Consider the following 24,541-nt stretch of genomic DNA (forward strand, 5'->3'; position numbering starts at 1 on the left):
GTTGCATTTATAAAATGGTATTTATAAATAAGACATTTTAATGGACAGTAATATTTCAGGCTGTATAGAAATTCTAGGAGATTAAAAATAGCTTTCACAAAATGTTTCTCTAACCTGATGAACTGAAAGTTAAAAAATATCAATAAGCATTTTTAAAGAACATTTTCTGAAATCTAGCTTAAAGTATAAGCATAGGAATTGTGTTTAATTTTGGTTAAAAAAAATTAGACTAGATGGTTATTGAGGTTCAACTGGAAAATTCTATGACTCTGTGAACCTGGTAAAATGTTATTGAATAGTGAATATGTATTAGGTATTATGTTATATACACGTATTGGAGAGAAAGGACACACTAGGACTGAAGAAAGAACTGGGTTTTGTTACCGTGACACTGAGTTAAGAAACTAGGATTTGGGGCTTGAAGCAACAGGAAAAAAAGTGTCAAAGCATCAAAAACCCCTGTGCTAATTCTTTCCTAACACCATTAATATCCATTTGCTTTAGGGGCAAAAATGAAAACTTTTAAAAAAACATGTCATTTGTCTGATTGTTTCCCTGCGCTCTCTTGATTTCTAAGAGTCACTATTTTTAATTATGTTCATTTTTTGTATTTGTACTAGTGTTCCCTATTTTAAAATTAACAAAAAAGTTAGTATATATGTGTGTGTGTCTGAGTGTGTGTGAAAAGAATTAATAATTAAAACCTTCCCCATGGGCATAGTATCATATCATATATCACTTCATATTCTTTGACTGATTTTATTAGAGACTTTGAAGATAGTAATAAATTATAATTCTCTCATAAGTTAATTTTAAATAACAAAATTGTTTGAAAACAATTTCATTTTTTACATCTACTCAAATAAATTTTTTGTAATGGAATATGTGCTGCTTCTACGTGATTTCAAAATTTGTAACCCTTTCAAAACAAGTCACTAGCAAAATAGATGAGTATGGACCAGTATCACTGTATGATTTAAATATCAGCTTTTGTTATAAAATCAAGCAAAAACATTTTCTGACCATGTATAGGTTTGGAGTATATTTGAGAGTTTGCCTAAATCAACTAGTTATTCCATGGCAGTGGTGACGGTATATTGCCTCCCCTAAGAATTCTATTAAATCAAGACACAGCCTCCAAAATAGTCTTAATGGACGGCCAGAATCTATTTTAAGGGATAAGTATTATTTTTTTCCATCTCTCATATATTTCTCACAACCCACAATTAGAATTTCTTCTCCCATTTCTGTTTTGTTCAACCTTCCAATTTCAAAAACAAAAACAAAACTGATACCTCATTCTTAAAGACTTCCTTCCCACATTTAGATTTAATAGTAGCAGTAGTAGTCGTATTACAAAACAGCACCAATTTCAATTTTAATAGAGATAAATCCAGTGTACTTGACAGAATAAAAAAACTTTTGGAGGTGGACAGTAAAGACTCCCATACTGTACCATATCCACTGGATACAAAAACTAGCTTACAATTTTTTCTCATGTCCACTATAAACTCTGGTTTCATTAGTAACCTCTTAGTGTTATCTCTGCTTGTTTGTTTTCAATGTAATAGGTTCTATGATTGGAATGAGGAGCAACGTGGCATACTGGATAGTCAGGCTTGAGACCAGAATGACATGAATTCAAATCGCATTTTTGATACATGACAGCTATATGACACTGAACAAGTCACTTAACTTTTCAAAACTCTATACTACCTTCTAAGAATATAAATTACAGAGAAGGTGACAATCTTCATTAGTGGAGACAATTTCCTTACTTGGGAATACCTGATATCAATGAAATCAGGTCCATTTCTATCCCCCATTCATAATCACTGAAGTATGTTTTTCTGATCCTTAATAACTGAATTATAAGTACCATGTTTTTCTGGTCCCTAATATCTGACTTAACAGTACCATTGTGGATTAAAAGAGCTAAAGTATTGTGAAAAGTGGGAAATTTATGATAGAACAGAAAAGAGAGTCCAGGGTTTTTCTATTACATTGGGTTCACTCCAAAGGAGTGACATGGAAAACTGGATAGGATCTTAGAGATGAGGAAATGAAAGCCTAAGTCACGTGACTTGTTCAGGGTTACACAACTAGTAAGTATCTGAGGTGACATTTGAACCCAGGTCTTCCCAACTCCCAGTTTCAGTGCTTTGTCTACTATACCATGCCGCCTTGTTCAAAATCTGTAAAATGTGATCAAGAATATCCTATAATTGACATATTTCTAGAACAAAGGTTTCCCATAGAAGAAACATAGTTGATTGGAATAGCTAATTTATTCATAAGTGGAAGAAAAATTACTAATCCAAGCAATAAATAATAAAATTTTTCTTCTAAGATAAATTCAGTGATCAGTAGTTTGTCACTGAAGGAATAGAAATTTAAATTAGAATAAAAGTCCTTGAAGAGTCAAATGCAGAATCAGGGATGATTTATTTTTACATTAGCAAAACAAAACTTGATAAATCCAGAATAAATAATTGCAGCTTTTGTAATTTTTTTAACTTCTTCATGTCCTTACCTTTTTTGCCTTAAAAGTTGAGTCACAAGCCAGGCTATTCAGTGGCAGTGAAGAAAGGAAGGAAGGAAGGAAGGATGGAAGAAAGGAAGGAAGGAAGGAAGAGAAAGAGAGAGAGGGAGGGAGGAAGAGAGAGAGAGAGAAGGAAGGAAGGAAGGAAGGGAAGAAAGAAAAAGAAAGAAAGAAAGAGAAAGAAAAGAAGAAAGGGAGGGAGGAAGGAAGAAAGGAAGGAAGGAAGAAATCAATGAAGAAATCAACAAAGAGAAGGAAAGAAGAAAAAAGAGAAGGAAAGAAGGAAGATAGAAAAGAAGAAAGAGAAAAAGAAACTCACACAATGATTCTATGAAGTCATTTGAGCAGCAAGCTGCCTTACTTGTTTCACTCTCTCCAGTTCATCTTTGAGATAGAAATTTTCTTTCTCCACAGCATGGGTTTGAATCTTTATTTTAGATAGTTCTGCCTCCAGAGAAGACACCACATCAGATGACTGAAAGAGAACAATGTTAAATGATGATGTAATTCATTCTAGGGAGAGAAAAAGCATGCTAAGTAAGTCTACTCAATGTTTGTCTGTAAAGCCTACAACAAATGTCTGGGAAGCACAAATCTAACAACATAGCATTCTTTAACCATGACATATAAACCGAAGTTGGTGATGCTTTATATTTGCAGAGAGCATGCTATAGAGTATTAGGAGTTTTCATATGTATTGCACATTTGATTTGATCTCTATAACAAGTCTGTGAGATCATTTAGGTAGGTGTGGTTATCTTCATGTTATACCTGAATAAAAAGAGACTGAGAAAATCAACTGACTTCCTCCAGGACACATAGATAATTAGTAACAGAAGTAGGACTGAAATCTTTGTCTTTTGGTCTCTTGACCATGTCTATCATGGAATTTTCGAAATCATCATTTAAGGCACAAAAAATAAAAAACTGTCCAAGTTCTTTGCCATATTTGACATTTAAAAGTATTGGCTGAATCAATATGTAAAGGTAGCACAGAATAGTTTTTAAAAGTACTGAATCAAGAATCAGAAGATCTAGATGGATGGTGATTCTACTAGGTATGACCTTGGACAACATCCTTAACTTATCATTAGTTTCATCATTTTTAAAGTGAAAAGATTAAATTATGTAATCTTTAAAGTCTCTTCTACTTCCTTCAAGAGACTTTTCCTGACTTCCTAAGGTGTTAGATCTCCCACATCCAAACCAAAATAAAGTTGTATTTATTTTGTATATGTAGCCCCAACCTTAAGAAGGCTTGGTTGGTTGGTTGTTGTCCTTCATTCTCAAGGATGACCAAAATGGCATTCTAACAGAATCAAATTACAATGCGTCTGACAGTGACTGATCAGACCAATATGAGCTCAGAATGCTTTACTACAGTTCAAGCAAAAATAGTCCATGTGAACATCTGAGGTGGATTCTCTAAATCTGTACGTCTGGCATTTCTTTAGAGCTACTTCAATTCTGTTTTGCCCATAGTACACAGCACCTTCTCTGATGAGGGAACACCATGCTGGGCAGTCCTGTGCCAGTGTGTCATGTAATCAATTCCAAAATTCTTCAGAGAAACCTTGAGAATATCCTTGTATAGCTTTTTCTAACTACCATGTGAGCACTTGCCTTGTGAGAATTCTCCATAAAATAGTCTTTTAGGCAAGCGTACATTTGGCATTTGAACAATGTGGTCAATCCATCTGAATTGTGCTTTCTCCAGTAGAATTTGAATGCTTAGCAGTTTAGCTCAAGAAAGGACCTTAATATTTGGTACCTTACCCTGCCAGGTGATCTTCAGAATCTTTCTAAGATAATTCAAATAGAAATGATTCACTTCCCTGGCATGGTGCTGATATACCGTCCAGATTCCACAGGCATACAATAATGAGGTCAGGACAATGAGACTGTAAACCTTCAGTTTGGTAGGCAGTCTAATACCTCTTCTATCCCACACTTTCCTTCTGAGTCTCCCAAACACTGAGCTAGCTCTGGCAATGCATGTGTCAGTCTCATGATCAATGAGTATATGCCTAGAAAGTATACTGCCACGAGAAGTAAACTTATTCAAACGTATTCAAAAATTCTCCATTTGCTATAACTAATGGTTCCATGTATGGAATAATGTGGTGCCAGCCAGTGGAGCACCTTTGTTTTCTTGGTGTTAATTGTAAAGTCAAAATTAGCACAAGCTGCAAAGAACTGATCCATACTTTGCTGCATTTCAGCATCAGAAACTGCATTGAGTGCACAATCATCTGCAAACAAAATAACCAATCATACACCAATACTACTTCCTCTTAAGCCTTGGCTGGTAACCTTTCCAAGTTAAATAATCAATGCAGTAGCTGCTGCCATGTTTGGCATCAATGAAGACATTTGACAACATGACTGAAAACATGCTAAAAAGCATAGGGGCAATCCCATCCTCATTAAGTGGGCTTAACAGTCTCCTGAAGGACAGTCTTGTGACACTTCATATATTGAGGGAGACATGACTCTTTGTTGGCTTAAATACTGCTACATGAGAGAGAAATGAAAAAACATGGAGATGGGGGAAGAAGAGGTAAAGATTTCGAATGGTTAATGAGAGATTCCAAAGAGCTATAATCTAAGTGGGCAAAAATCAGTACCACAACATATGCCTTAATTCTTCGTGCATATACTTTGCCTGCCCCTAGATATTGCTAACAGTAGAATTCTCAGGGAGATAGATCCCTCCCCGGTTAAAGTGAGATTTCATCTCACTCCAGAGCACCATAACCCTCACATATTTTACTGCCAAAACTAATATGTATGGTTTCCAAAACTGCTGTCTTACTTGCTTAATTTGATAAAGATTTTTGCAAGCCATCCGTGACTGTCTTTTGTTTAATAAACAAATGATGTGAATGGGAAGCTAATTGGCTAAATTTAAGCTGTTACTTTACAGATCTAGGGTAGATCACTCCATTTCTACATGGAGTGATTAGGGAAAGGGACTTTTATGCTGATCCCTCAAAGAAATGTATACCTGGACTTCTGAAGAGATAGAAGAATATACTGTACAGAGACAAATGAATCCATGGGAAATGATGAGAGAGGAGGGTGGATGGTGAAGAGCTCTTCCAAGATACGTCATTTAAAGAGGTGTGAGGATAGCCATCTCATTACTTACCATCAGCAATACTCCTCAGAGTACTTTTCCTTTTTCTCTTCAGCTTCTTTTTATGCAGTCTTCCTCCATTAGATCAAGAGCTCCTTAAGCCAAGGAACTGTCTTTTGCCTTTCTTTATACTTCTAGTACTTAGCATAGTCATTTTGCCTTGGGGGTGGCACCTTTGATGAATGAGAATATTTAGCTTGGAAAGGATAAGTCTTTGATCAGTTCAGCACTCTGCACCACATATTGCCTTTGTCACTCTCACATCTTGTCTGTCTCTTCTCCTTACCATCACATAGTCTACTAGATGCCAATGTTTGCTGCAAGGGTGCATCCATGAAGTTTTATTGCATTTAGGTAAATGGAACACAGTGTTGGTGATAAGAAGGTCATGTGATGTACAAGTCTTCAGCAGGAAATGACCATTGTTCTTGCTGTTTCCAACTCCATTCCTACCTAGCATTCCCTGTCTAGTCTGGTAGTCTGAGCTTACTCTAGCATTAAAGTCACCCAGAATTATAAGCTTGCCCTCTTTTGGCACATTGATGATAAGGGTCTCTACGTCTTCATAAAGTTTTTCTTTGACGTCATCAGGGTTTGTCATGGTGGGAGCATAGGCACTGATGATGGTGGCATGGCATTTTCCTGCAAGTGGCAATCACATTGTCATGAGCCTGTGGATTCACTCCTTTTGTAGACATACCAGCTTGCTGACTAGATTAGTTTTGATTGCAAAACCCATGCCAGTTTCACAGCGCTCCCCTTCACTGCTCCATTCCAGAAAAATGTATATCCAGTTCCCACTTCAGTAAGCTGGTCTTCATTTGCCAATCTTGTTTCACTCAGGGCTACTATTTGGATGTCATACCTGTTGAGTACTCTTGCAACAAGAGCATTTTGAGCCAAGGCAAAATGACAACCAGAAGAATCAATGTCAACAAATTAGAGCACTTCTCTGAGCATGAATAGTTTGTTGCTAACTTGGAGGGAAAGTTGAGCCAAAACATAGTTGGCAACAGTGGAGCAGAAAAGGAGTAGGCAGCTTTCAGAGATTTGGTGTACAGCACTGCATTTGCCCATCCAGGTCAGAACACTCACTAACACCCAAGACTGTTTTGATGAAAATGATGGGGAAATTCGGAAGCTGATAAATGAAAAACAAGAACTCCACAGGATATACCAGCAGGATAGTTCTGCCACCTTTAAGAAGGTAGCATTTAATTCCATCAAAAGCAGAGTACAAGCAAAGCTTAGAGAGCTATGGGATTCCTGGCTCAGTAAGAAGACAGATGAAATCCAGTTTTATGCTGACAGTAACAATTCAAAGCACTTTTATGACTCCCTGAAAGCTATTTATGGACGAAAAACCTATGGTGTATCACAACTATTCAGTGCTAATGGAACCACATTGATCAATGATAAGGACATGATCCTAGAGAGATGAGCTGAATACTTCCAAAGTGTTCTCAACAGACCATCATCAATCAATGCTGAGGCCATTGACAGTTTACCTCAGGTTGAAGTCAATTCCTCCTTAGCTGAAATTCCAACTGAAGAAGAGGTTTTGAGTGCCATTAGGCTCCTTTCATATGGCAAAGCACCTGGTGCTGATTCTATTCCAGCTGAGATTTACAAAGTAGGGGGACCTTTGCTCATACAAAAGCTTACTGAAATTTTCCAGGTTATATGGCAAGAGGAAGTTATCCCCAAGGAGTTCACGGATGCCAACACTGTCCATCTCTATAAAGGGAAAGGGCATAGATTGTCCTGCAAAGTTTCTCTCTTAGTCGTTGCTGGCAAAATTCTTGCTAGAGTCCTTCTTAATAGGCTGATCCTTCACCTGGAAGATGTTCATATACCTGAGAGCCAGTGAGGCTTCAGAAAGGGCCGAGGAACAGTTGATATGGTGTTTCCTGTCTAACAACTCCAGGAGAAATGCCAGGAGCAGAACAGAGGTCTGTACACAATGTTTGTAGATCTGACCATGGCCTCTGACACTGTTAGTTGTGAGGGCTTATGGAAAATTATGTCAGAATTTGGCTACTCAGAGAAGTTCGTCAGCATTGTAAGTCAATTTCATGATGGCATGTTTGCCTATGTTTTGGATAGTGGATGATACTCTTGTGCCTTCCCAGTCACTAATGGAATGAAACAGGGCTGTGTGGTTGCTCCTATGCTTTTTAACATGATGTTTTCAGCCATATTGTCAAATGCTTTCAATGAGGATGAACAGAGGATCAAGGTCAACTACCATCCTGATGCTAACTTCTTCAATTTGAAAAGGCTACATGCCAAGACCAAATTGGAGGGAGTGTTGATACACGATTTTTTGTTTGCAGATGATTGTGCACTCAATGCAGCCTCTGAAGCTGAGATGCAACAAAGTATGGATCAATTCTCTGCTACCTGTGGTAATTTTGGCTTAATAATTAACACCAAGAAAACACAGGTGCTCCATCAGCCACCACCACACCCTCTATGCGTGGAACCATTGATTACAACAAATGGAGAAGCTTTGAATGCTGTGGATAATTTCACTTACCTTGGTAGTGTATTTTCCAGGGATGTACACATTGACAATGAGGTTGATGCACACATTGCCAGAGCTAGCTCAGTGTTTGAGAGGCTCCAAAGAAAAGTTTGGGAGAGAAGAGGTATTAGACTGACTACCAAACTGAAGGTCTACAGAGCCCTTGTGTTGACCTCCTTGTTGTATGTCTGTGAAACATGGACAGTCTACCAGCGTCATGCCAGGAAACTGAATCACTTCCATTTGAACTGTCTTAGGAAGATTCTGAGGATCACCTGGCAGGATAAAGTACCAGACACTGAAGTCCTTGCTCAAACTGAACTGCCAAGCATTCAAACTATGCTTCAGAGAGCTCACCTCCAATGGGCTGGCCACACTGTTCGAATGCAAAACGTGCACTTGCCAAAAAGACTATTTTATTGGGAACTCTCATGGGGCAGGTGATCACATGGTGAAGCAATACAAGGACATTCTCAAGGTCTCCCTCAAGAACTTTGGATTTGACTGTGCAACATGGGAGACACTGGCACAGGGCTGCTCAGCATGGTGTGCCCACATCAGAAAGGGTGCTGTGTTCTATGAGCAAAGCAGAATTGAGACAGCACAAAGTAAATGTGGGATGCGTAAATTTGGAGTACCCACACCAAAAATTCATATAGACTATCTGTGCCCAACCTGTGGTAGAGCATTCCCAGTTCATATTGGTCTGATCATTCACAGTCAGACACACTGAAACTTCACTTTATCATGGTGATGTCATTTTGGTCCTCTTCAAAAACGAAGGACAACAACCAGCCATCCAACCAGTACTTAGCATAGTGCTAGGCAAATAGTAGATAGTTAATAAATATTTGTTGACTGGTGATGATGTCACTGAGATAATACAAAGGGAGAAGAGGACCAAAGACAGATCCTAGGGGAACACCCATAGCTAATAAAAGTGGCCCAGAAAAAAATCTAACAAAAGAGACTTAGGAGTGGTTAGACATAAAGGCGGAAAAGCAGGAGTGAATAATATCATGAAATTCTAGGGAGAAGAAAGTATCTAGATGGAAAGAATAATTTAAGAGTGTCAATGGTTGCAGAGGTCAGGAAGGATGAGGACTGAGAAAAAGACTTTAGATCTGACAATTAAGAATCATTGGTAACTTTGAAAAAAATTTTCAAGTTCAAGGTGAGTTTAGCAGCCAGTCTGTAGAAGAATGAGAACTGAGTAGAGAGACAGAGTGGAGGCAAGACTTATAGACTGCTTTCTCAAGTTTAGCCATGAAAGAAAACAGAGATATAAGATGATAACTAGTTGAATTATTCAAATTAAGAAGGGGTTTTTAAGCAGTGGAGGGGGGCAGTGAGGTACAAGATTACAGTGCAAATAACACTGACAAGGCTGGTTAGAGATGCCAAGTCTAGAAGAAAATACCAGGTTCTCATTGAATACCAGAAGATGGAAGAAGTGAGAAAGGGAAAAGTTTAAGATAAAAGCAAGTTTATTAACCCTGAAGTAGGCATTCCAGGAAACAGAGTGGAAAGGGTATAAGTGAAGGGATGTGAATGAGGGAGAAGGAACAAAAGCATGGGGAATAAGATCTGTACTATGATGGGCAGGGGTTCAGAATCATTTAGGATGGGAAGAGTATTACAGGGTAGGAATATGATATTCATTGAAGAATTAAGTCAATTTATCAGTGGCTGGAAAAAAGTCCATTAAAAGAGACAAGTGATAAGATGTTCAGGATCCTCCTTCAGTATTTCAAAAAGGACTAACTGAGAGCAGACAGAAAGAGGTTAAGGTAAAACCTGGGGGAATCTGGACAGGAACTGGCAATTTGAGGAGGCTCTGATACAGGAAGAGCCTCCACACCACTTGTATCAGTAAGCACCCCAACACACACAGGGAGACCGGCTACCACAGATTCTTAGATCTGCATTCATAAAAGGAAAGCACCTTTCAAGGGGTTAACAATCACTTTAATCAAACACAGGTATCAGAGAAAATAAAAATAAAAATTTCAGAGAAAATATAGAGAAATCAAAAGTCAACAGACATGATTCCAAGATGTCTGACCATTACATACATACACAGTTACCAGAGAGGGAAGCATCAGCTTCTGGGAATTATTTTCTTTAGTGAGCTTTTGGATCTCCTTTTCCATCTGACCAGTTCTGCTTTTTAGGGCATTCTTTTCCTCATTGGCTTTTTGGATCTCTTTTGCCATTTGGTTTAGTCTAGTTTTTAAAGTGTTATTTTCTTCAGCATTTTTGGGGGTCTCCCTTAGCAAGCAGTTGATTCGTTTTTCATGATTTTCTTGCATCACTCTCATTTCTCTTCCCAATTTTTGCTCTACTTCTCTTACTTGATTTTCAAAATGTTTCTTGAGCTCTTCCATGGCCTATGACCAATTCATATTTTCCTTGGAGGCTTTGAATGGAGGAGCTTTGACTTTGTTTCCTTCTGTTTGCATGCTTTGGTCTTCCTTGTCACCAAAGTAAGTTTCTATAGTCTGATTCTTTTTCCAGTTTTTGCTCATTTCCCCAGTTATTTACTTGACTTTTGAGCTCTTCATCAAGGTAGTTCTCTGCTTTCGGGGGGGGGGGGAGGTGTGCACGGTCAGCTGCTCAATCCCCCCACAATCTGTAGGCCTAGAGCTCCAGAAACAGTGGCTGCAGTTTCCCCTGTTGCATGTTCCTCCGCCTCCTCCCCACTCTGCCACCCTGGGGCTGGGGCCAGATCACTCCATTCTCCTGCACTGGTCCCACAGGCTTTTTCCACTAATCTTCCAATTTGGTCCTTGGCGTTTTGGGGTCCTGAAGTCTAGAAACTGCCACAGGTACAAGAGATTCCATCTCCCCAAGGTCTGCTCAGGCCCTGTCTGTGCCAGCATGACCCACGCTGGACTGTACCCTGTCCCCACTGTGGTGAGATAGACATTTCCCAGTGACTTTCCAAGCTGTCTTGGGCTAGAGATTTGCTTCACTCCATCATTCTGTGGGTTCTGCAGCTCCAGAAGTTGTTTAGAGCCATCTTTTTTTACAAGTATTTGGCTGGACTTGGCAGGAGTGCTCTAGAAAGTCCAACCTGTTACTCTGCCATCTTGGCTATGCCCCCCTATTTTCTTCTTTTCTTTCTTTTTTTTTGTACCAATAAGGTGTTAATTCTCTTTCAAAAATGTGTTGCACACCTCTCAATTCTTTTCTCAATTTATCCTCTATCATTTAATTAAATTTTTTTAATCATTTTTTGCTCTTTTTAAAAAAATCTCTTTAGTTTTTCTGAAATTCTTGTTGGGCTTATGTCTAATCTGAATTTTTTATTTGAGACTTTGTTTACAGATATTTTCAAGTCATTTTCTTTTGTGTTTGTCTTTTGAGCTTTCCTGTCCCCATAGTAACTTCCTATAGTCAGGTTCTTTTTTCTTTATTTGTTTGCTTGTTTGTCTAGTCTATTTTTTTATTTTGGACTTTATATTGGTATTAGGTCTTCTGTCTCCCTAACTTCTGTTTTTTATGTCCTGCTATTGCTTTCACCATTCTGTCTGGGGGCCTGTAAATTTTCTATGCTTCCAAAGTGGTGTGATCTTAAAAGAGGTCTTTCCTCTGTTCTCTTTACCTGCACAAAAGGTTAGAAATTAATCTCCACCATGTTCTTGGGCTTGGAGACACACAGCTGGAATTTGTTTCTGGAACATATTCCATGCTCCTTAACTGGGTATGCTTGTGCTCCTTTTTGACCCTGACTGCTCCTCTCTACCTGGGACTGTGACCTGTAGTTGGATAATGTTCTCAGTGCTTATACAAAAGTTCCCTGAGATCCCCTTCTGCTGAGGTTTTTAGTCCTAATACTGTACATGGGTGTTGGGATGCTCCCTGATGCTTCTGCCTCTACAATAGCCAATTCACTTCTTTCTGCTGCCATGCTACTACTGCTGCTGCTGTGCTGCACTCCTGGCAAGCCCATACTCCAGTGTGTATAGACATCTCTATTTTTCTTCCTAAGCTTCTCTAGGCTGGAAAAATGACTCACTGTTACTTTTTTCTTGGTTTTCCTGATCAGAATTTGGTTTGGTGTGCTTTCTATATTCTTATGGAGGCTGTGGAGGAGCTAAGGCAAAAAGTGCTCCCTCTCATTCCACTATCTTGACTCCCCCCAACTATAACATCTATAATAATGTTTGTTAATTGTTTTTTACTCAATATATTTGCATTTATGTGGTAACCACTGTTATACTGGGGTATATATAGTTTTCAGAAGGACTAGCATCTTTGGTTTGAGGGCTTACCCAGATCTTTTCAGGGTTATGCACCACCTTTGGTATTGATTAGAATCACCCAACTCTCATCTGTACTTCTAAAAAGCTGCAGCATGCACAGAGTCCACACCCCAGTAAACCATCTTGGCAGATGGGCTAAACCAGGTTGAAGGTAACCAACAGCCCTCAAACCTGTCAGTGAGATAGGAAGGTGTCTACCCCAAGAATGGGATGACTTTCCCCAGCAGAAAGGGCAGATGAGAACAACGTGTTTCTATAGTCATGAAGGTGGCTTCAGCAGGTACTGTGAAACACTTAGAGCTTTCTCAGGTATTGAAATGCCATGGTCATCTACTATATCCCAGGCCATTGCCAATTATCTTGATTTTTGTCCTGCCAATACACTCTGATAACTCAGGAAGAAGGACTTAGGCTGACGACAATGTGCAACTCTGCCTCAACAAGGCATCACCCCATCATGTCATTGGTCCTCTTTGAAAAAAGTGATAAAATAACTTATATTATATAGGCATATTGATTGTGTTGCTGTTATTACTTTTCTTAGACAGTCATCCTTTGTTTTTTGATTTTTTGTTGTCTTCTTAAACTGTGTGTATGTACTTTATCTTGCATGTAACTTAGGCATGTTATCAATGAAGTACCAGTCTAGGAAGATACTATATAGTGCCATGTCTATTGAATGTACTGTTAATGAATGTTTGTTTTCATTTCAATGGTAGCATAGGTTGGTTGCTTGGGATGCCATGTAAATTCCTTGCCTGTTTAAAGAGCTGATAATGTATTTATGCTGTACAACTTTCAAGCTTACCCTGGTTAATTTTTTTAAGGAGATGTAAAAGTTTTCTGCCCAGGGAGGACTATGGCTCCTTCCCAGATGAGCTTGGAAATCCCCCTGAAAAAACATTCTTTTGATGTTGTATACTTGTAGAGAGATGGGGGAAAATAAGTCAAAGAGTGAACTTTGAATAACAAATTAGAGTGAGCCACAGGTATGTGGGGAAAAGCCAATATCTGTACATATCACTTGATTTTCCACGCCTACACCCATAGAGAATACTAAGACTAGACTCCTCAATAGAGACCTTCTGGGTTGAGATTTCATCTCACTCAGGCTGCAGAAACACCTAACTCTTGGGTATTTACTGTCTAAAATTAATACATAAGATTTCCATGATTACTGACTTGTTTGCTTTGATCAGTTTTTGCTGCCAAAAAGTTATTGCCTTCTCTGCAGTAATCACATGGTAGGAATGGGAAACTAAGCTGGTCAAGTTTAAGGTCTTGGACCACATTACTTCACCAGGAATGAGTGTGGAAAATGGTTTTTATTCTGAGTTCCAAAAGAATTATATCTCTAGAATTCAAATAGCTGATGTGTAATAGATATAAGTTCAGCCAAATATGTGTTTTGAAGAGAAGAGAGAGGGAGTGATTACCCACCCTTGACTATTCTCCCCACTATTCACAAAAATTTACCTAAATACAATAAATGTTACATTCAACAAAAGTAGCAGCCCAAAGGCAAGACAACTACCAAAAGAAAATGTCAACTGATTAAAACACTTCTCTGATCATGAACAGTTCATTGCTAATTTGTATGGAAAGCTGAGCCAATACATGGTTGGTAACCGTGGAACAGGAAAAAAGTGTGTAACTTTCAGAGATTTGGTATATAGCATTGCATTTACTCCTCTGGGCCAGAAAGCTTACAAACATCAAGATGATTTGATCAAAGTTATTGGGAAATTCAGAAGCTGCTAAATGAAAAATGAGAATTCCACAGTGTTTACCAGATAGGAAGGCAACATCTGACTTCATCAAAAGCAAAGTGAAAATGAAGCCTAGAGAGATATAGGATTCTCAACTCAGTACGAAGGCAGATGAAATTCAGTTTTACATTCATAGTAACAATCCAGAGCACTTTTGTGATGCCCTGAAAGCTACTTATGGGCCAAAGATCTATGGTGCATCTCAATTACTCAGTGATGATGGACCAACACTGATTAGTGATAAGGACATGACCCTGGAGAGTTGGGCTGAATACTTCCATAGTGTTCTCAACAGACCATTAGAATGCTGAATCCATTGACTGTATACCTCAGGTTGGAATCAGTCCTTCTCCAGTCACACTTCCAAATGAAGAAGAGGTTTTGAATACCATTAGGCTCTTTGCATGTGTAAATATCTGTGTAAATACCACCTTTGGTATTGATTAGAATCACCCAACTCTCATCTGTACTTCTAAGAAGCTGCAGCATGCACAGAGTCCACACCCCAGTAAACCAGATATTTACAAGGCAGGAGCTCATAGAAAAACTAACTGAAATTATAAACTCAATTATATGACAAGAGAAGATTATCCCTTAGGAGTTCAAGGATGACTCCATTGTCCATCTCTATAAAAGGGAAAGGAAATAGATTGTCCTATGACAATCCCAAGGGGTCATTTCTTAGTCTCTTAGTCATTACTGTCAATATTCTTACCAGAGTCTACCCAAGAGCCAGCATGGCTTCAGAAAGGGTAGAGGAATGGTTGATATGCTATTTGCTGCCCATCAGTTCCAGGAGAAATGCCAGGAGCAGAGTTGTTTGTACACAACGTTCATCAATCTGACCAGTCATGACTGACTATCAGTCATGAGGATGTGTGGAAAATCATGGCAAAACATAGTTGCCTGGAGTTTATCAGTACTGTACATTAGTTTCTTGGCAGCATGCTTGAACAAATTATGGATGATGCTCTTGTGCTTTCCCAGTCAACAACAGAGTGAAGAACTGTGTACTTGTTCCCATGTTTTTAGCACGATGTTTTTAGCAATGCTGGCGGATGCCTTCAATGAGGACAAAAACAGCATCAAGACCAGCTAGTGCACTGACTAAATTATTTAACTTGAAAAGGTTACAAACCCAAGACTAAAGTGGAGGGAGAACTGGTGTGTGATTTTTGCCTGCAGATGACTATGCACTGAAAGCAGTCTCTGAGGGTGAGATGCAACACAGTATGGATCAACTCTCTGCTGCTTATACTAATTTTGGTCCAATAATTAACACCAAGAAAATACAGGGGCTCCACCAGCCAGTACCACACTGACCACACATGGAAATATCAAGTTACAGCAAACAGAGAAATTCTGAATGCTGTGGAGAAGTTCACTTACCTTGGCAGTATACTTTCCAGGAATGTACACATAGATAATAAGACTGATGCATGTAGTGTTAGAACAAGTTCAGTGTTTGGGAGACTCAGAAGGAAAATGTGGGAGAGAAGAGGTATTAGACTACCAAACTGAAGGTCTACAGAACCATTGTGCTGACTTCACTGTTGTATACCTGTGACACCTAGACAGTATACCAACATCATGCCAGGAAACTGAATCACTTCCATTTAAATTGTCCCAAAGATCACCTGGCAAGATAAAGTTCTGGGCACAGAGATCCTTTCTTGAAATCAACTGTCAAGCATTGAAACTCTACTGCAGAGAGCACAACTCAGATGGCCTGGTGACACTGTTTGAATGCCAAATGTGTATTTGCCTAAAAGATTATTTTCCAGAGAATTCACATCAGGCAAGTACTCACAAGGAGGTCAGAAGAAATGATACAAACACACTTTCAAGGTCTCACTGAAGAACTTTGGAAGTGAGTGTGAGACATAGGAGACAAAGGCACAGGACCTCTCAGCATGGCATGACCACATCAAAAGTGTTATGCTCTGTGAGCAAAGCAGAGTTGTAGTGGCTCAAAAGAAATGTGAGATGTCTAAATTCAGACACATCTTTACTCCAAATATTCATATGGACTATTTGTGCCTGAATTGTGGTAGAGCATTCTGAAATCTTACAAGTCCTGTAATAAAATCTAAACTTTGCAATCTACAAGCTGTTTAACTGTGGGGAAAAAAAACATTCAATATTTCTAGACCGGTTTGATTATCAGAAAAAAAAATAAGGTTTCAACCAAATGATTTAAAAAGTCCTTCTTAATTCTAAGATACTATGATTTTTGATCCCAAATTTCCTCATTTGTAGACTATGGGAAATAATGCTATCATGACATAGTTCAATAGTTTATTTCAAGAATTATATGAAATAATACATGTAAAACATTTTAAAATTACTCTTATCAGTCACAATTGAACACATTGTACCTTGCCCCCAACATAGTGATGTTATTTTTTTAATCTCTTCAAGAATGAAGGACAAACAACCATATTCTCTATTGACTTAGGTGCAAACAAGTTGAATACCCCAGTTAGAATGCAAGCTCCTTAAGGTAAAGTTCCAGAATCTCACTTTAAAATTTGTATCCCTGGGACTTATCATAGCACCTAGGACATAAAAAGTGCTCAGTAATAAGTATGTAATAGCGGTAATTGATTGATTCCAGCTTTAGTTCTTTTGGTCTTCCCAAACATTATCCTACATCCAGCTTCCTGAATCATCTTTTATATTTTATGTGAATACCTTTTATCTTTTAGATGAAAACATTAAAAGTCCTTTCATGCATAGGACAAACTTGAGACTAAGAGCTTACCTTATGACATCTTGAAGAATGAACTGCAATTAAAAAATTCGTAGTTACCACAGATCATACCTTTGCTTTGCATGTATCAAGCTCCTCTTTTGGCTTTGAACTTTGTTTTCCCCCTTCTTCTAATGTACAGCTTCTTATCTCTATTTCTTTCTGACATAGGATTTGTGCTAAATGTTGAAGATACTCAAGGTCTGCTTCATTTTGGATGTTCTTTTGGACAAGTTCTGCATTTTCCAAATCCAAGTGCTGATTTTTGGTTTTCAATTCTGAAACCTAGTTAAAATGGACATTGAGTTATCTGAAGCTACTTTGTCCATTTCTCCTAAAAAAACAGGTATAGCGATTTGGATCTTTCTGCCACTTACCCCATTAACCCTCTATACATACTTTCTCAAAAGTTTTTTCCATTACAGCTAGGCATTCTGAGAATCATTAGGTAGGGGTTTTCTGCATATTGTCTTTCATTAAATCTTGATTCTGGGTAATGGTATATAATTAATTTTGCAGTCTGTGATTACTGGGCTCTGTTTTCTCTAATAAACTGCTTTTAGACAAAGTTGTACAACTTGAAGTAACAAGGTATTCTCTTTTACATATCTGGACTCTTCCAGTGTCAAGTTTTCATCATCCTTAAATGTTCATTAACTATTCAGTGTCTAAAGATCTTTTATGTACTGAAAAGGACAGAAGACAACATAGGATACTTAATCTAAGAGCCCCCATTAATGTATCCTCTGATTTTAAATTCCAGTGTCACATATGAATACAAAGAAAAATCCTATGACACTACTTAAATTGGACCATTTCTAACAATAAATAGACATTTTCTAAGTCAGGAAAAACTGAAATTGGAGAACATAAAAATCCATTTACCTGCTTTTTAAAGTTTTCAACCATCTTCTGTACAGGAATTTTTTCCTTTCTTACAGTCTCTACTTTTTTCCTAAAGTGACATTGGAAAGATAACTTAAATTAGATCTTTTAAAATTACAGTAAATTTTAGTTCTTGTAATGATTTCTTAAATGTTTGGGTAAGTATAATGAGTACCCATATTCTTACCATATTTCTTCTTGAGATCCCCTTAATTCCCTTAATTTTAGGTAAGAAATGCTACCTTCTTCATTTAAAGTGGTAATTTCCTTCGTTAAAATAGAGTTTTCTTCTTGAAACTTTTCAGATTCCTGTCTAAAGTGCAGACATGAAAAAAGAATTAAAATAAAGCAATCATCTGCCATCTTTGAAAAAACCGTTTTTAGAGACCTCCATAAAGGTAAAGGTCCTAAAGTCACTGAAAAGGCAAATTTGCATTACCTATCAGGAACCAAAAGCACTATTGAAAAACATATTAGGAAAAAGTAGGTTGAGAAAAACTGAAATATAGGGGCTAGAAATGGAAACTAAACCTAGTTTTGCCACTGACTAATATGACCCTTTGGGCTCAATTTTTGTACGTCTTAACCCCTTTCTTCCCTGCAAAACATATAAGCAACTTGTTTTAATTGCAGACTATAGTGATATAGAAAATGACCCATTACAAAAATTTTAGATTGTTTTCAAAATTCAAAAGTTAATTCAATATGAGAGAGAGATGAAGGAGAGAGAGAGAGAGAGAGAGAGAGAGAGAGAGAGAGAGAGAGAGAAATGAGAATATCTAGTAATATCATGGCAATGAAAAGGAAGAGGAAATTTTACATTCAAAATCTGGCTATGATTCATTTTAAGACAACAACCCCAAAAAATAATTTTAAGGAAAACAATTTCCTACAAGACAGTTATTATAAAGCTTTATTCCATGCAATCTAAATGGGTAGTGATTCAGTTTAATTACACATTTGTATTTATTTTCTCATAAATACATAGGAATATGTATTTCTAGATATTGATAGTCCCTCCTCCATCCTCACTAAAGTTAAGATTTCTGTGATAAAAGGGAGCATTTCCTAATGCTTACTTTATTGAAAGCAAAATGATCACAAAGCTAAAAATCAAGAAGGATGTATTCATCTGAGATTAGTGTTAAGATATCTTATTTGTGATGACAACTATACACAAAGGCTATTCTAAAATGTTTCATGTTTTCAACATTCCTGGCAAAAAACCTTAAAACCAAATAGAGTGCTGATGATGAGCCACTTGGGAGTTGTTTTAGTGTGATTTCTTGCCTATTCAAATGCAGATAATAAAACAGCACAAATTAAAACTTTTAATTTTTACATTTCATATTAGAATAATTTGCTGTATTAAAAAGGAATTGGAATCAAGAGATTTTCTTCTATTAAAGGTTATTCTACATGTTAATCAAATGTAGATGGAAACAACAATACTACTCTGGCTTCTCAGAGATTTACAGATTAGTTTCTCTAAACACAACAAGCAGCAGAAGTTAGAAGAGTTAGAGCCAGGTTCCAAAAAAAAATTACAGGTATACATTACCTCAGCAGTTCAACTTTGTGCTGCATCTCACTGCATGTGCTTTGTAAGGCATACATCATCGACTTCAGTTCCTCCTCTTTTTCTCCATGAGAAGTTAGATGTTTTTGCTTAACTAAATTAGTTACTTTCTCTCTTAATTGCCTGGTCAGCTCCTGTAACCTGTTTTTCTCCAATTCTAATTCTGTAATTCTTGTGTCACTATGGTGATATTTCTCCTCAAAGTTTTTAAGCTGGGTCTGTCCAGTTGACTTTTCTTCAGGGTTCACCTTTCCCTGAAGCCAGAAATCTTCGGATCTGTTTGTTTTTTCTAGAAGCCATGTGTCTTCCTGCTCACAGGTCAGGTTTTCTTGATTACATTCTTTGAAAACAGACTTTACATTCATACATTTTTCACCCCATTGTTCCAGACTTTTATTTTGTTCTAGTATCTTTTTTTCAACTTCCAGTTCTTGGATGTCTAAACCAACTTCATTTAATGAGAAACATTCACATTGTTCCACTGACCTTTCCTGGAGTTTTTCAACCTTTTCTTTAAGTCTCAAAACTAGAGTTTTCAGGTCTTCATTTTCAATTTTTACATCCTCATAGCTCTGTTTAATCCTGAGGAATGCTTCAGTTACTTTATCAACTTTCTTCAGCTCAGTCTGTAACCTGAAAACTTCTGAAGTCAGATCTCTATTATTTTCCATTTCTTTATTATATTGTGTTTCCATCATTTTGAGTTCTTCCTGAAGACAGCAGTTTTCCCTATTGGCCTCCTCATATAACATCCTATACTTGGCAGTAGCCTTAGGATTACTCTCAAGTTCTTTTATTTTCTTTTTTAAAGTAGAAATATCAAAAATTAAATCCTGCTTCTTTTCAGAAGCCTGATCACACTCTGTGTGTAAGACCTTCAATCTACCCTGAAGATGAGGAAACTTATTCTTTAGGTCCAGACTCTCAGGACTTGTTATTTCATTATTCTCAAACTCAGAAAAACTCTCTAATGATTCTAAAGACTCCTGCATATTAGTTTCCAGTGTCTGATAAGAACTTATTTCTATCCTTTCCTCTTCTTGAACACTGTCATCTGATGACACACACAGAATATGAGATATAATGCCTTCTACTTGTTTTATTCTGTTTTGTGATGAAAGTATCTCTGTTTTTTCCAGTGAAGTTCTTAGTAAGTCATCATTTGATTCCTCCAAAGAAGCTAATGTCACTGAATCTGGATCTAATTTTTGTAGTCTCTGATGTAACCTGATGATTTCAGCAGCCATTTTGACATTTTCCTTCACAGCCCTCTCATGGGCCCGTTGCAGATTTATAAGAATATCACCATTTTCTTCCAAAAGTTCTGTACCTTGCTGAAGCAGTGACGTCTCACTAGCCATGTCTGCATTTTCATTTGTGGCTACTTGGTCGCTATTCTGAGACTTGGTAAGTATTTCATGCTGCAATTCCTTTATCTTATTTTGAAGTCTAGATATTTCTAAACTTAGCTCAACTTTCTCTCTGTCTACTTTCTTACAAGTTTTTTTGTTGATGTCCTCCATTGTGAGAAGTTGAGAAGCCATGTCTTCCTTTTCATATTCATACTTAATCTCTTGCTCTTCGAGTTTCTGTCTATCTAATTTCCCTGTATTATCTACCTGAGACATGAAATGCTCTCTATCGTTCAATTCTTTTTCATGCCTGTTCCTGAGCTCAAATATTTGCTCGGACAATTGATTTTGTTGGCTTTCAGACACATTCCTTAGCTCCTCTAGGTCTTTTTGCAGCTGCTGTTTCTCAGCTACTAAGCTGATTAAATGTTCTTTATATTTTTTCTCTAATGTCTCTTGCTGTCTTGTCAAAGCAAGAAAGTTTGCTTTCTCACGTTTCAATGTCTGTTTAAGTTGTTCTTGTGCTTCAGCATACTCCTGGATGAGTTCATCCTTTTCAAATTCCCATTTAGATTTTTCCTCATATCGCTGTTCCATTAAGTCCTTCAGCTCTTGCTGATAGGAATCTTGCAGATTTATCGAGGAATCTTCATATTTGCTTGGAACTTTTTGGCACTCACTCAGAAAATGGGCTTCTATCTGAGAGTTTCTTCTATTATACTCAATTTCCATTTTATTCCTAAATGTAGTTAACAGACAGCATTACTGAAACTGCTGCCAACTCATAAAACAAATAGAAACATTTTCCCCCAACCCCACCCTTATCCCTATATGAGAAATACTGTGAAGAAAATATTTGGTTTTGCATACTTGCTGAAAAAAATTAGCCAATTTTTTATGTGAAAAAACTAAAAGAAGGTTGAGTTTGAATATAGAAAAAAAAACTTGTCATAAAGGCATATTCACCTCATAAAAGTTTTTTGAAACTATTTTTTCTATATAAAGATGACTTCTCCCCATCCCAATGAGAATACAATTCTGAATAGTATGCCATATGGTGAAGGAGTTTGAACTTAACACCTAAAATGACATTAAACATATAAATGCATATTAATATAACTCCCTTATTGGTTAGGCTATGTATAATCTGTCAACCTTAAGTGAGAATAATTCTTTAATTAATTTCAGAATATTAATCAATTTGTCCACAAATATTCAGGAATAAGTTTAGTTGTCTCGTGAAATAGCATAAGATCAACTATGGAATTCAAATATTATTTTATAGTTCAACTTATGAAACTTATGAAATGAGTACACTCTGAAGAAAGCCATATAACAGCATTTCTACTTATGCATCTGAAACTGCACTAGAAAAAGCTAAAATGAACATGAAGCTACTGAGAAAGCTTCTTTGTCCTAAACTGCATTAACCCTAGTTGTAGAACAATAAAGAACATCTTTCTGAATGGAAAGGGGCCTCTGAAATAATAGGACAAAACTGTGCTAGTCTTGATCTCACATCATTCCAAATGTGCTGTATCCTATGTGTGGTATTATATGCCACCAAGCTTTACTTTAAAAAAAAAGTCATCTTCACTTATATTAACAGTCTTAATAACCTAAAACTAGGACTATATCTATAACACAATGACAAAATTATCTTTTGGAAAATGGAATATTTTCAGTAGACTATTAAACTGTTACTGAGTTCACTGAACTGATTGCGTATTTCTGGTGTCATGAAGAGATGGTCTCATTTACGTCTTACTCCATTTATCTTTATTTTCTTACCTTTCCTCCTGCAGTTTGTTTTGGTGCTTTTCTAGTAGTTTCTTTTGTAACTCTTCTTTCTCAGTAGTATGTTTTTCCATTAGACTTTTTAGCTGCTTCTGGTAAAACTCTTCCAGTTTGTATTTCTCTTCCTCCTTTGTCTTCACTAAGTCTCTCATCTTCTTCTCAGTCTGGGTACCATTTTGAATGAGACCTTCTCTCTCTCTGTTAAAGCTTTCCTCTATCTCCTGTAGTCTATTCTTGAGAGTCACTTCATGTTCTAGCTTCAACTTCTCCTGGAGATGAGACTTTTCTTCATTAAATTTCACTTGTAATTCATTTTTCTCCTTCATATACCTACAGTCAGCTTCTTGTTGTTCTTTCTGCAGAACAACTGTCTGTGTCTGTAGTTCTGCAATTTCCCTTTTAAGAGCACTTATTTGTTCTTCCAAGGTATGTATCTCATCCTCGTACTTTTGTTTCACATTTTCTTGCTCTTTTTCACAGTTGGCCTTAGTTTCATCTAGCTGCTTTTCATAATGGATCATCTACAGCAGAGAAAACAGAAGAAATCATTTAATTCCAAAACCAAATAAAGGAACAAAATGACGACAGTTGTCTTCTTCAAGACTTTTCCTCCAGAGACCCCAAGATTTTTGCTATATGAGTATATATACAATGGAATCTCAGGAAAATAATTCACCAAAGACAACTGTCCACCAGATGATCCTATTATGTCATGGTAACAGATATACTGGATGTCACCTATTATCTAGACCCTGAGGTAGTATCTGTGGAAAGAATCTTTTTCAGCTTTTTCATAAATTTTTTTACTTGCTCCTCCCATCTCATCTTAATTTATCTGGATTTGGCCCAGTTTTTTTCAAGGCACAACCCTGCTGAAACTGAAACTATATAACCAAAATCAACACATATAAGTATGAATCCAATTAAGTTTTCATGTTGTTTCTGAAATAGAGCAAATTAGTCTAAAAAAATCTAAATTAAACTAAAATTTCATTTTGTATTTTTAATCATCCGCTAAGCATGTACTTTGGGTGTGTGTCTATTTTTGTGCATGTATGTGTAGGAATTTGAACCAGACTAAAAGTGGTGTAGAAATACTGTTTCCTGAACTCTGTCATGTTTCTTCCTCAATATGTTGCACTGTGTTTTTGTTATTGTCTTGAAGAATTTATTTTTTAATTTGGTGTATCTTTATGTAGATTACTAGAATTGGGCAAATACAAATTAAAATAACAAAAAGGACAAAAAAGCATAAGATTTCAGAGGTCCAGCTAGCGAAGTTCAAGTAAATGCAGAAAATTAACCCACCATTGTCATATCAAGATTTTGTTCAGTCATTTTTAATCATTTCTGACTCTTTGTGACTACGTTTGGGGTATTCTTGGCAAAGATATTGGGAGTGGTTTGCCCTTTCCTTCTCCAACTCATTTTACAGATGAGGAAATTGAGGCAAACAGGGTTAAGTGACTTGCCTAGGGTCACATAGCCAGTAAGTGTCTAAGGCCAGATTTGAAGTCATAGAGATGAGTCTTCCTGACTCCAGGTCCAGCACTACAGCTACTGGCCACCTAGCTGCCAGGACACATATCAAGATGCCAGGACACACCTCTGTTTTCCTTGGTGGTCCCTACTTCCTATAAAGTAATAATTTTAGTCTTACAAAACAATATGAGTTCAAAACTGATGTGCTTGTGAGTTTTGCCATTTTCATTCCTTTGTATAGAGTTGCTGAAGTTAACTCTCTTGGACCTTGAAAAACTCTATAAGGACATTATAAACTTAGAAATGAATGCCTTCCTTTAAACTTTGAAAAGCATCCCTCCTTCCTAATGCAATCTTTTTTGTTGGGATCTGTGATTTTACTGACATAGAAATTCTCTTCATAGATTGACAACTTATCTGCAACTTACTGTCCTGGAAAGGAACATATA

At 37.1% G+C, this 24,541-nt stretch overlaps 1 protein-coding gene across 5 annotated transcripts in view; it reads right to left on the reverse strand.

Annotated features, from left to right (window-relative positions):
* NIN (ninein) overlaps positions 1 to 24,541 on the reverse strand; it is a 157,595-nt gene that overhangs the window by 35,578 nt on the left and 97,476 nt on the right. For 4 of the 5 annotated variants that reach the window (XM_072629443.1, XM_072629441.1, XM_072629442.1 and 1 more), the window contains 6 exons: positions 22,605 to 23,131; positions 19,444 to 21,552; positions 18,070 to 18,195; positions 17,883 to 17,952; positions 17,070 to 17,282; positions 2,904 to 3,017 (listed from right to left, as the gene is read on the reverse strand). In XM_072629443.1, coding sequence (XP_072485544.1) covers positions 2,904 to 3,017; positions 17,070 to 17,282; positions 17,883 to 17,952; positions 18,070 to 18,195; positions 19,444 to 21,552; positions 22,605 to 23,131 — 3,159 coding nt within the window. Of the gene's footprint in view, positions 1 to 2,861; positions 3,018 to 17,069; positions 17,283 to 17,882; positions 17,953 to 18,069; positions 18,196 to 19,443; positions 21,553 to 22,604; positions 23,132 to 24,541 lie in introns of all 5 variants that reach the window. The other variant, XR_011971758.1, reaches the window with a different exon arrangement.

The sequence above is a fragment of the Notamacropus eugenii genome, chromosome 1 (genome assembly GCF_028372415.1).
Source record: "Notamacropus eugenii isolate mMacEug1 chromosome 1, mMacEug1.pri_v2, whole genome shotgun sequence".
Taxonomy (NCBI): domain Eukaryota; kingdom Metazoa; phylum Chordata; class Mammalia; order Diprotodontia; family Macropodidae; genus Notamacropus; species Notamacropus eugenii.